Source organism: Aquarana catesbeiana, linkage group LG07, assembly GCF_042186555.1.
Source record: "Aquarana catesbeiana isolate 2022-GZ linkage group LG07, ASM4218655v1, whole genome shotgun sequence".
NCBI lineage: Eukaryota > Metazoa > Chordata > Amphibia > Anura > Ranidae > Aquarana > Aquarana catesbeiana.
The window spans coordinates 221,296,451-221,310,343 of NC_133330.1; the positions used below are offsets into that span (position 1 = coordinate 221,296,451).

General features: G+C 40.4%; 1 protein-coding gene and 1 long non-coding RNA gene across 3 annotated transcripts in view; one reads left to right on the forward strand and one right to left on the reverse strand.

The window, feature by feature from the left end:
- Positions 1 to 6,014, forward strand: part of TLCD4 (TLC domain containing 4) — a 129,716-nt gene extending 123,702 nt beyond the window's left edge. For both annotated transcript variants that reach the window (XM_073593080.1, XM_073593081.1), the window contains exon 7: positions 2,172 to 6,014. In XM_073593080.1, coding sequence (XP_073449181.1) covers positions 2,172 to 2,487 — 316 coding nt within the window. In that variant the 3' untranslated portion in view covers positions 2,488 to 6,014. The remainder of the gene's footprint in view (positions 1 to 2,171) is intronic.
- The window catches only part of LOC141103464 (uncharacterized), a 45,599-nt gene continuing 32,216 nt past the window's right edge, over positions 511 to 13,893 (reverse strand). The window contains exon 3 of the long non-coding RNA XR_012235326.1: positions 511 to 1,694. This is a non-coding gene — a long non-coding RNA (uncharacterized lncRNA). The remainder of the gene's footprint in view (positions 1,695 to 13,893) is intronic.

Sequence of the window (13,893 nt, forward strand, 5' to 3'; positions counted from 1 at the left end):
ACATCTATTCCCAGATTTTAGCTACTACTCACATTTGAGGACTCTGTCAAAACCTCCAAGGTCATCCGCACCCACTACAGGCCCTGCAGAAGAAGGTTAGGGGAAGACGGCAACTCCAGCTAGTCCTCACGTGATCTGTACCTGGGGATTCAGCCCTGCAGAGGGTCCTTTAAATCAGCTCAGTGTAGGTCTACAGCTTGGCAACTCTTGGGTGTCTTGCTTCCATACTTTGACTGACTCAACCCTATCCTAAGCTGGCATTTATATGGGCACTGTGACGGATCTCGGATACCCCATCTGGACACCTCCGCCAGAACTGTGTCTCCAGTTTTCCAAACGCTCCTGCAGCTGGCAGACTCGCCATGCCCAGCCCTTAACCCCCAATCCCGAGGCAAACCACACAGATGTTGAGGGTTAAACATGCAGAGCATAAACTGTTTATTAAGTACAAAACATACACTTTTAAACACAGTTAGGGACACTCCCCTTAGCCTTGTCATAAAGGGGGTGGGGACAAGGAAGAACCAATGGGAATTCGACACTTGTACATTCAAACAGAAACTACAGTTGAAACACACTTATAACAAGCAGGCAGCCCCTCCTTACACATCCCTCGCTGGGATGTGTCTCCACACCTTTTGTCTACGTACCATGACATAGCATGCTTAAACACAATAACAAGAGGGGGAGGATGGGGAGAAGGGATGCAACTTATATAGGGACATAATTACTTTATCCAACGCCATTTTGTCCCCAAGTCTCTCATTCTCTGCTGGGACATAGTCTGTGGGTAGGAGGCCAGCCCACAGCCCCCTCCAGAACACACAGTGACAGTGGGTTCTGTCACAGGCACTAACCTCATCTATGACATGGCAACAGGAGGGATTAAACTTAAAGGGGCACTGCACCTGCCAACAGGAAGATTCACACTCTGTTTGACCTGAGGACTATAATTACTGAGCCAAAAAGTGACGGGAAACCCAAAATTTATAGTTGTCACTAGAACAGGAGGTGAGTAAAAATCAGAACACCTGTTCCTGTGATAACTGTCAATTAGGTGAATTTCCTTCTGTTTGTAGGTGACTTCCTTTTGCACCTCTGAGTCAGAAAGTGGAAGAAAATGAAAGCAAAAATAAAACTGATGAGTTTACCCATCCGAACTCTATCCATAACTTTAAAAAATGCTTTTGTTATACATATACTTTCCCACCTACCACATTGGAGCCTCATGCTGGCATATGTTTATAAACCTTTTCCCCTTTCAGAGCCACCAGCTAACATTCAGTGCAGCTGATGGCTCTTAAACCTGACTGTCACTGTCAACCAATCTGCTTGGTCCCTGGTAATGTGATCATCAGCTATGACATATTGGCCACATGCAGAAGGAAGGCTTTTTTTTGAGAACATGAAAGCCTTCAGCTTGCAGATGACCACTTTCACCTTCAGACTGCAGTGTTAAGCTACAGTGCCATAATTTTAATACTGTAATTAAAATTCAATATTTAAAAAAAACACATTGATAAAGCATTTTGATATCTATATGCATTTTCAGCCTGTATAAGAACCAAAACAGTTTTTTTTTTTTTTTTTTTTATTAAAACGCTGTACCAGACCCTTAACTTGCCTTGTCTGTAGAAACAGAAAAGTTGGTTTCCACCTAGCTCTCTTCCACGCATGATATCACCTCCCAGGAGCTATAATGATCATAAGGAATTATGTCATATATCAGGCATTTTCATTCAACATCTTTCCTATATATTTGTGTAACAGTATGCATTACTAATGCTATCTATTTCAGTTCTGGCAGTTTAGTGACAACTGTATTATTTGTATGCTTGGTGGAACCTATAAATAAATAATTAAAAAAGCTTGCCAAATAAGAGCGCTATTTGTCCATAGAAAAGTGTAAAAACTACTAAGATATACAAAATATTCATAGAATTATTGTCAAAGTTAACACATGCATGCTGTCGCTGCTAAATTTGGCCTGGTGTAGGCATCAATGACTTCTGGGTATGAAAGGGTTAAAGGCTATTTTGGTAGAGAAACAATCAAGTATTTGTCATACTAATTCTGCTGCTAACAAAACTGCTTGATTTGATGTATTTATTTTTACTACATTGTCTAGCTTCATCTGGTATTAAATTTGTCACTTTTGTTGAGTTACGCAGGTGGTTCTTCGAAGTGCTGGGATACCACAAACATTCCGTGCCCAACATGGTGAATGGAGTTTTGATGACAATCGTCTTCTTCATTGTCAGGATAGCTGTCATACCAACCTACTATGGGCGTGTCTTTTCTACTTTTGGCACAGAGGCATTTCATAGACTGGGTCTAGGGGCACAATGCGCTTGGATCATCTCCAGTGTATCTCTGGATATAATGAACATTATGTGGATGATGAAGATCACTAAGGGATGCTACAAAGTCCTCTATCATACTGATGGCTTTTTGACCAAAACTCAGAAAAATGGGAAGACTGATTAGATTCAAGACCGTCTCATGTGTCTTCCAACCAACAGCAGTTGGGGGCTCGTCAGGACCTGCATGTGATTTTTTTTTCCCATCATATAAATAACGAACTTCTGTTATTACCTCTTTGTAATTTTAACATCTTACAGTTCTACCAACACACTAATCCAAAGAGCGAGACTATATTTCTGCCAATATTTTAATAGAGATTTCCGTATTAGTAGAACAAATTTAATGTACTCTGTAATGCAGCGTTACATTTTGACATCCATATATCTTTGTAGGATATCCCAGAGAGCAGAGACTAACTAGTGAGATCAAAATACTCTATTTGGTAGAATATGTCAATTTTGATTCATGCTCTGAATGTTGCAGTTACTTACTACTGGTTAGTTTTTTTAGTTTTTATAATGGGAACATTAATTCCTGTGTTAGTACTATCTAAACCTAAAGTGTAAAAACATATGCAGTACATCTCTTTAGTAAATAACCATTTCCCCATATTTTGTCACTTTATGAACACTGCAAACACAGAAGAAGAGTTGTTGATTCTCCCGGATGTTTAGTGAGCACCTAACTGTTCTGGCCTGACAATGTTGCTTCTGCTGCACTAAAATCCCAAGCATCATTATCATCACTGTCTGAGATCTCCCCTGCTGGACTACAGAACAGCTCCCTCACTTCTTTATGACATATGGGGGGTACTGTAGTCTAGATGGGGAGAACTCAGGAAGGTCTGATAACATTACTTAGAATTTCAGTGCAGCAAAAGCTATGCCAGACTAGAAAAGCTTTTTCGATTTCGGGATCATCGGGTGTTTTTTTCTACTTGTAGTGTTTTTAACAGACAAACCAAAGGGAAATGTACATGTATTGTGTAGATGTACTGAATGTTTTTTTTTTTTTCATTTTTTATTTTGCCCAGACATGTACTTTAGGTTGCTGGATCTGCACACCTGCTATGGGCCAGCATGAGGAGTTGTATATGATGGAGACTGCAACAGAAATTACTAGAACTTATAAATGTTGAAAGGAACTTCAAGAACTCCCAGGTGGACATTAAGATAGTCAGGAGTTATGGCAGGGAAATCTTGTTGTTGGTGTATCTAAGCCATATAAAAAGGTAGGGTTTGACTCCACAGATAAGCTTCACAATGAAAATATTGCTTTTGCATGTATTGACCCTTTAACTGAAATAAGTTGGTCAAAATAACGAGGGATGTGATTATAGTAAACTTGACCAGATGTAAGGTTTTATTATTGTACCATCAGTAAAGATGATTTTGCAATATAGTGTTTACATCTGTTGATAGGACCAATTTTATCACTCCACTCCTCTTGCTGGAAGTTTCTCAGCCTATTTAGCAGCTAGATCCCTTTGACAGTACAGTGATTTGTTAAAGAATAGTAATTGGTACTGTGAGGATTAGGATTAAAGTATAACTAAAGGCAAAACCTTTTTTTTAGTTTTGGAATGAAGAGGGATTAGGACCCCTGTCAGTTTTTATTGCTTATTGTGCCCCCATTAAGGTGATTCGCCCTTTCTATTTGTCCTGTTTACTACTATCTCTGAAAGTGAACGTAAAGGAAATCCCAAATTTTGTTGTCCCCAGAAAAGGGATAATCTTCAAATGGGGACACTGTTCTGGTGACCTGGGGGTCTACAAGGGTTTGCCTTAATTTGTAGGGATTTCCTCTCACTTCCTGTTTGGCAATGAGACAGGGAGTGAAGGGAAATCTTGGACATGGGGCACGGATGGCGAAAAAAAATTATGGCAGGGGTTATAACTCTCCCTTGCTCTATCCAAAATGAAAAAAAAAGTTTTGCCTATAGTTCTACTTTAGGATTAGGTTTGCAGCCTAGGGTAAGGCCAGACATAGAGATTGGATCAGTGGGTTGGTGACATGTTGCTAGTTATGAGTTGGCTCACACCATAATGCGTAACAGCACATCACTGCAGATCATTGTTCATGAGCAAGTCATTGCAAACCCAACAGAGTATGTTGTTCAGTCTCATAAATCACCCGTAGGCTTTCAAACAAGTCAAGAAGATATCTTAATGGATAGAGCTCACCTTCTCCATACACATTTAAATTACTGCATGATTGTGTTGGGATTGTTACGACCGTTTAACAGTTTGACTCCAGCATTGGCGCTATGTATGATTAATTTAACAGTAAAAACACTTGGGCTGATCTATAAAACCTGGAAGAAAAGGTTTTTTAAATCTGCCCAATGGGGTAAGCTCCAAGTTGCACAACTCAGGCACCCTTACTCTACATTTACTCCTATGGGAATCAGTGTCTGCTGTGCAGACAAAATGTGGCGGCATAGGTAACTCAGTCTACTGTTGACATCAGCACCTTTCTCATGGAAAACAGTGAAGCTACATCTTGCACCCCTCTTGTGCTTTCCAAATCTCCAGTTTCATTTATCGGACATTTCCATTCTGCAAGCTTAACACTGTATATTGCATTACTCCTTTTGTACAGTATTTCTTTTATGCTCTGAATGACGGTCTTTACTTTGGAACTCCATGTACTCAACTGTCTAGCAGTTTCTGAAACAATGCACTGAAAATGACCTGCATACCCTTTTTTTTGATAAGCGGTGCCAGCTCTCTCTGGAAACCCCTATACCTAGGCATGCTTTAATAATGGACCAGGCCATTGTCCACCCACCTCCACTACCCACAGGGCAAGGCATGGCATTCTCTTTAGGCCGCTGAGGTACATGTTTTGCATTTTAGTATCTAGAAGTGGGGTAGGGATGTGCTAGTGGCCCGACTACAAATTAGGATTTGTATATGGGTATGCAGGAGCTGCTTTACTTAGAACATACTGTAAGTTATATAGCAATGTCATGTGATATTTGGTATACCAGAGATCTGTGATGGCGTAACCATTTTAAAACCGTGATAGGTCTGCTTTAGTAAAGGGGCCCATATAGTATGTATGTATGGGTTTAGATTATAATCAGACAAGTTGTAACTGTCTAATTCCATAAATAATTAGTTCAAGTACAGCCATCATCATCCAATTTACATTATCTGACATTCAGACTGTTGCAGTGACCTTATGGTTTGTATTTATTTTTGCATAGCAAGCACCGCCAGTTTTTAAATATGGACATTTTCAGTTTTCTTTTTTTGGAGAAGGCATTGTTATTGTCATTTTACTACTGGCTTCATGAAGGTAGTGTCAGTATTTTTTGTGAAGCTTCCCCATCTCTCTCTTCCAATGTATGGTTAGGTGACTCAGCCTGATTGTAATATCAAAAGGGAAGTTTTACTGGACTATGTTTTAAATTTTGAAATGCGTCAGTTGGAGACCTTGCAGCTGAACTAGTTCTCATGGTAACCCCCTATACAGTGGTTTAAGTATTTGCCAAGTCCAAAGATGCAAGCCTCGTTTTTGATAAAGGGAGTTTAAATGTGAAATGACAGCTACTGAGAATTTTTAAAGCAGTGAAAGCTGTAGACTTGGTCCCTAATCTTTGTCATAAAAGCTTGTGTTGATTAAATCATTCACTTAGCAGACAAGGCAATCTTTTATTTTTATACTAAAATAATGGGGAAAGTCGCACTGCCAGATATAAAAAAAAATATTTGCTGTATAGGCAAAGCATTGGCTGTATGCAGATTGAGGTTACAAAGCAGTTTCCAGTAAGGAAAGAACTGATCCAAAGTCGGTGATAAATCTTAATTTTTTATTTAAAGTGGTTGTAAAGCTCAGAAATGAAATATGAACAAAGCATATCCCTCTATAGTGTGTACTTGTCTCAATTAACCACTTTAGCTATGGAAATGTACCCCTCTTCATGAACGGGTCATTTTTTGCTATACGGCACTGCCTTACTTACCTGGCAATTGCACGTGCGACACTGTACCCAAATAAAATGTATGTCCTCTTTTACCCACAAATAGAGCTTTCTTTTGGTGGCATTTGATCACCTCTGCATTTTTTATTCTTTGCGATAGAAACAAAAAAAAAGACGAACAAGTTTGAAAGAAAACAACATTTTTTACTTTCTGCTATAAAACATATCCAATAAAAAAATTTAAAAAAATCGAATTTCTTCATCAATTTCGGCCAATATGTATTCTGCTACATATTTTTGGTTTAAAAAATACCAATAAGCATATATTGATTGGTTTGCGCAAAAGTTATAGCGTCTACAAACTATGGGATATTTTGATGGAATTATTTATTTATTTATTTATTTATTACTAGTAGTGGCAATCAGCAGGCTAGTGGGACCTAGATATTGCAGCGGACAAATTGGACACTAACTGACACTTTTTTGGGAACCAGTGACACTAATACAGTGATCAATGCTAAATATATACACAATCACTGTACTAATGATACTGATTGAGAAAGGGTTAACATCAGGGACAATCAAAGGGTTAACTGTGTGCCTAGCCTGTATTTTTGTACAGTGTGGGAGGTGCGTTTACTAGGGGAAGACATGGATCCTTGTCCTTGCTTTGCAGGAACACAGGATCCATGCCTTCCCTACTGACAGAATGGCAATCTGCTTTGTTTACATAGGCAGACTTCCATTCTGCCTCTGTACCGAATTATTGGTGGGTGCCGATGAACATTGAGTCCGTGGTACCCACTGATCAGCTCCCACTATGTATAATCACAGCGGGAGCGAGCCGGCGTCAGCATGCATTTGCGTCCGCCACCCAGACGTGCAGGTTCATGTATGTATGAGTGATCCTGTGCACAGCGGCCACCCAGTAGCAGTATATCTGCTATAGAGCGGTCGGCAAGTGGTTAAGAGCAGTAAGCGTCACTTTTGTCTACTGCTTTGTTCCTCTGCTATCAGCATGAGACACTTCTGACAAGTTTTCCTGACACCAAGAAAAAGGTGACGGGGAGGGATTGACAGCATCAGCTCTGTTCCTGTGTGTACAGTGTGGAGGGGGTGTGTCCCTTCCCTTCAATCAGCTGTCAGAGTTCTCCTCACTGAGCTTAGCAGAGTGTAACTTTAGCTCTCTGCCCCATTTTTTCTGAACTCTCAGACAAGCTTTAAAATTCAGCACTTTGAATGGATGTAAAGAGTGATTGCAGATAGATACAACTTATGTAGGAAGATTTGTTTCATCTCTGTGTATCACCTGAGACTAGTCACTTCACTGGGTTAATGGAAGGGTTTACAACCACTTTAACCACTTCCGGACTGCCTTCCGCACATTTACTGCAGCAAGGCGGCCCGGCTGCGTGCACGTGCGCTAATTGGACAGAGGGGGAGCCAATCAGCGAGTCCGGCAGACGCGATGTCTGCCGACCACCTGCAATCGGTCCCCAGAGAGGCAGAACGGCGATCTGTGAACAAGGCAAATCGCCGTTCTGACAGGGGAGAACATAGAGGTCTTGTGTTCCTGCTAAGCAGGAACACGGATCTCTGTGTTCTCCCAGTAAGAGCAATCCCCACACAGTTAGAAAGCACCCCCTAAGGACACTTAACCCTTTGATCGCCCCTGGTGTTAACCCCTTTCCTGCCAGTGTCATTAGTACAGTAACAGTAAAAATGTCATAAAAATATCCCATCATTTGAAGACGCTATAACTTTTGCGCAAACCAAACAATATACACTTATTGGGATTTTTTGTGCCAAAAATATGTAGCTGAATACATATTAGCCTAAATTGATGAAGGAATTAGGTTTTTTCAAATTTTTTATTGGATATGTATTATAGCAGAAAGTAAAAAATATAGTTTTTTTTTCAAAATTGTCGCTCTTTTTTGTCGCAAAAAATAAAAACTACAGAGGTGATCAAATACCCCCAAAAGAAAGCTAAATTTGTGGGAAAAAAAGGAGGTACATTTTATTTATTATTATTGATGAAGGAATTGGGGTTTTTTCAATTTTTTTATTGGATATGTATTATAGCGGAAAGTAAAAAATATAGTTTTTTTTTTTTTTTCAAAATTGTTGCTCTTTGTGTCGCAAAAAATAAAAACTGCAGAGGTGATTAAATACCCCCAAAAGAAAGCTAAATTTGTGGGAAAAAAAGAGGTAAATTTTATTTGGGTACAGTTAAATTAACGCAGTGCCATATCGCTAAAAAATAGCCTGGTCATGAAGGGGGTAAAACTTTCCGGGGGCTGAAGCGGTTAAAGAAGTATAAACAGCAAGACAAAACAGTGTCCATGTGGATGCTTATTAAATTTAGTAATTAATTATTAAAAAAATAAGAGGTTTTGTTTAGCCATTTGCTACAACTGACATGGACTTTAAGTGACCCTATCATTACCTCCCATTATTCTAAATTGGCATAGCTGTAAAAGAAGCACACAGTATAGGTAGTTACCATCTGGCTGATTGTGCCACCAGAACCCTGCTTTGTTCATGACAAATTCCCTGTTAAAGTCCAAAGTGAAACCAACACTTTTGGGTTTGTCAATCTTTTATGCCCCCCGCAGTGTTCAGCAGTTCCTTCCTCTGACCGCCATGTCACTACCGAGTCCTGTAACACTACAGGGGACCCAGGAGATTGACACCCCCAGAAGTGTCCTCTGAGCGGAGCTGATTTCTGGTGGTGCAGTCAGTGGGTAAGTAAGTATACATTGCATTTTTTACAGGTATGGCTACTTTGAATTGTGATATATATTTACAATGTTGCTTTAAGGCTATACTTTCTGTCTTTGTCACCAAGAGTGTTAAGATGTCGGGTGTGTCTCTCATATTAATTCCACTCACGTCTCACATTTTTGAATTATTTATTTGGCCCAGGTATACCTTGAGCTCACTGATTCAGAACATACTTCCTAGGAACAAATTGCTTATTTTTGGCATTTCCAGCAGGTATTCTGAATAACCACTCAGGTTTTTTGATAGTGGTATTTTTTATGCGCTTCACCAATAAAAATTGTTTTAGTAGAGTGTAGATCTAATCCTGGCATGCTAAGAACCATTGAATTCCTGTGATCCTTAAATAATTAATATCGCTTTGCATATTTAATGAATTTCACTGTCGTTTACATGGGAGGGTCATAAGAGAAATTTCCATCACACCTACTGAAGCTTTTCTTTTGCTTTATGCATGAAACTAAACTGAACAGGGCAATGGGGATTGAAGAGGACATTCATAGATGGTCTTATGCAAGGATCTAAATACAATATTCATTCTTAAATTCTATTAATACAGTCTTTTTTTTATTGCTTATGAAAGGTTTACATAGGTGTACAACCATAGCAAATAACAGAATTAAAATTATTCTAAAGGCTCCTGTGTGGCAGTCAAGACAGGTTCCAAATCTGGTTACTATGTGATGAACAGGCTTCATATTTTGTGTGTGTGTGTGTGTATATACCATATATATATATATATATATATATATAATATAGTGTGTATATGTATACAGTATATACAGTGCCTTGAAAAAGTATTCATACCCCTTGACATTTTCCACATTTTCTCATGTTACAACCAAAAACGTAAATGTATTTTATTAGGATTTTATGTGATAGACCAACACAAAGTGGCACATAATTGTGAAGTGGAAGGAAAGTGATCAATGGTTTTCAATTTTTTTTTTTACAAATAAATATCTGAAAAGTGTGGCGTGCATTTATATTTAGCCCCCTTTACTCTGATACCCCTAACTAAAATCTAGTGGAACTAATTGCCATCAGAAGTCACCTACCGTATTTATCGGCGTATAACACGCACCGGCGTATAACACGCACCTCAATTTAGGAGGGAATTTTAAGGAAAAAAACTTTTAGGAGGGAACTTGAAGGGAAAAAAAACTTACATTTAAATGCCCATCATTGCAGCCTTCTCAGTAAAGCCTTGCCCCAGTGCAGCCATGTCAGTGCAGCCTTGCCAGTGCAGCCTTGCCAGTGCAGCCTTGCCAGTGCAGCCATGTCAGTGCAGCCTTCCCCAGTGTCCAGTGCAGCCTTGCCCCAGTCCAGCCTTGCCCCAGTGCAGCCTTGCCCCAGTGCAGCCTTGCTGAAGCCTCTGAGCTTCAAAATCGCCAAACGCGATTTGAAAATGGCGCCGCCGGCGCCGAAATACACAGAGCCGGTCCTCGGCTCTTCTCGGCGGCTCTCGTTTACTTTCGGCTCCACTCGGACAGTGAGCGGAGCTATCCGAAACTAGCCGAGTATACTCGGCTTGGTTCGGGCGGCGCTCGAGTGAAACCGAAAGCGGCCGAGAAGAGCCGAGGACCGGCACTGTGTATTTCGGCGCCGGCGGCGCCATTTTCAAATCGCGGTCAGCGATTTTTTCGTTCTGACAGGTCAGGATCGCAGGGGATCGGCGTATAACACGCACCCGCGATTTTCCCCTGATTTTAAGGGGAAAAAAGTGCGTGTTATACGCCGATAAATACGGTAATTACTAAATAGAGTCCACCTGTGTGTAATTTAATCTCAGTATAAATACAGCTCTTCTGCAAAGCCCTTAGAGGTTTGTTAGAGAACCTTTGTGAACAAACAGCATCATGAAGGCCAAGGAACACACCAGACAGGTCAGGGATAAACTTGTGGAGAAGTTTAAAGCAGAGTTAGGTTAAAAAAAAATCCCAAGCTTTGAACATCTCACAGAGCACTTCTCAATTCTTAACCTGAAAATGGAAAGAGCACCTTTGTAAACTTACCAAGACATGGCCGTCCACCTAAACTGACAGGCCAGGCAAGAAGAGCATTAATCAGAGAAGCCGCCAAGAGGCCCATGGTAACTCTGGAGGAGCTGCAGAGATGCACAGCTGGGAGAATCTGTAAACTATTAGTTGTGCACTCCACAAATTTGGTCTTTATGGAAGAGTGACCAGAAGAAAGACATTGTTGAAAGAAAGCCAAAAGAAGTCCAATTTGCAGTTTGTGAGAAGCCATGTGGGGGACAGAGAAAATGTAGAAGAAGGTGCTCTGGTCTGATGAGACCAAAATTAAACTTTTTGGCCTAAAAATAAAACGCTATGTATGATGGAAAACTAACACTGCACATCACCCTGAACACACCATCCCCACTGTGAAACATGGTGGTGGCAGCATCATTTTGTGGAGATGCTTTTCTTCAGCAGGGACAGGGAAGCTGGTCAGAGTTGATTGGAAGATGGATGGAGCCAAATACAGAGCAATCTTAGAAGAAAACCTGAGTCTGCAAAAGTCTTGAGACTGGGGGGAGAATCACCTTCCAGCAGGACAACGACCCTAAACATACAGCCAGAGCTACAATGGAATAGTTTAGATCAAGGCATATTCATGTGTTAGAATAGCCCAGTCACAGCCCAGACCTAAATCCAATTGAGAATCTGTGGCAGGACTTGAAAATTGCTGTTCACAGACACTCTCAATCCCATTCTTCTTTGAGCTATTTCGCAAAGAAGAATGGGCAAAAATGTCACTCTTTAGATGTGCAAAGCTGGTAGAGACATACCCAAAAAGACTTGCAGCTGTAACTGCAGCAAAAGGTGGTTCTACATTGTTTTGATTCAGGGGGGCTGAATACAAATGCACGCCACACTTTTCATATATTTATTTGTAAAAAATTTGGGAAAACCATTTATCATTTTCCTTCCACTTCACAATTATGTGTCACTTTGTGTTGGTCTATCACATAAAATCCAAATAAAATACATTTACGTTTTTGGCTGTGACATAACAAAATGTGGAAAATTTCAAGGGGTATGAACACTTTTTCAAGGTACTGTACATACAGTATATAGCCTGTGCATATACAGTATGTGTGTGCATATACAGTATGTATATAATATATTGTATGTGTATGTATATACCGTGTGTGTGTATGCATATACTATATACACCAATCAGCCATAACATTATGACCACTGACAGGTAAAGTAAACAACATTGATCATCTTGTTACAATGGCAACTGAAAGTGAGTGCGATATTTTAGGCAGCAAGTGAACATGTTGTCCCTGAAGTTGATGTGTTGAAAGCAGAAAAAAGCTGCAAGTGTAAGGGTTTGAGGGACTTTGACAACGGCCAAATTGTAATGGCTAAACCACTGGGTCAAAACAACTCCAAAACTGCAGCTCTTGTGGGTTGTTTGTGGTCTGCAGTGGTCAGGACCTACCAAAAGTGGTCCATGGAAGGAAAACCAGTGACAGGGTCAGGGGCGGCCAATCCTAATTGATTCAACGAAGGCTGGCCTGTGTAGTCCAATCCAATAGAAGAGCTACTGTAGCTCAAATTGCTGAAAAAGTTAATGCTGGTTTCAATAGAAAGATGTCAGAACACACAGTGCATTGCAGTTTGTTGTGTATGGGGGCTGCATAGCAGCAGACTGGTCAGGGTGCCCGCACTGATCTGTGTTCACAGCCAAAAGTGCCTACAATGGGCATGTGAGCATCAGAACTGGACCACTGGATCCTAATCCAAATAAACATCTGTAGGATGTGCTGGAAAAACAAGTTCAATCCATGGAGGCCCCAACTCACAACTTACAGGATTTAAAGGATCTATTACTGATGGCTTGCTGCCAGATACCACAGCTTACCTTGAGAGGTCTAGTGATGCCCATGCCTCGACAGGTTTTGGTGGGTAGTCATAACGTTATGGCTGATCTGTGTATATATATATTATATATATTTATTACTTCTTTTACCTACGTTGGGTGAGCCAAACTCATTTGTGTCTTACATGGCCCACTTCTAGATGCTGCAGCTCACAGTGGGAGAGTTTCAACAACAGAGGCAAATCTAGATACAGTGGACAAGACTAGGTGTGGTCAGGCGCTAACTGACAAGCTGTAGTTAGTAGGTCGGTAGTGAAAATACCAATAACCACTCCCCTGCAACATCATATTATCTTACAGTAGTGCATGGGGGATAGCCTACATGAGAGTGGCAACTCTGCTGTGAATTCAGGAGCAGTGCAGTATCATTATCACCCCATCACAAAAAGCTGCATTTGGTGGACTTCACTGGCAGGATCAACAGGTACTTGGCTTTGCAGGGAAGCTAAGAGCACCAAGGGAGCTAAGAGAAAACTGTAAGTTCAAATGTACTTACTGTCAAGTGCTGCAACACACAATTTTATAATGAGGGCATAATTCTACTTTAAGAGAAATCTTAGAAAACGAGGCTCTGCTATGTGATACTGCTTTGTACGTTTTGGTTTGGGGGAGACATGCTGTGTTATCAGAATGAGCATGTGGTCATGCGGCTTTCAGACAGAAATGGCCAGACCTCAAAGACCCACTTACTATATGAATAAAGCTAAGTAAAGGGACAAGGACAATATTTTATTAAATAAGTCTGTAAATTTCTATGAATTTAGGATTGAATATTCAGAATCCCGCATAAGCCCAATCAGGTTTGGTTTCTTTTTAGTTTATTTTTTATTATTACAAAAATGCATTTAGTAAGGCAAAGTATCATTGCGTGGAGTGCTGCAACACATAGCAACCAATTAGATATCACTTTTCACAGTATA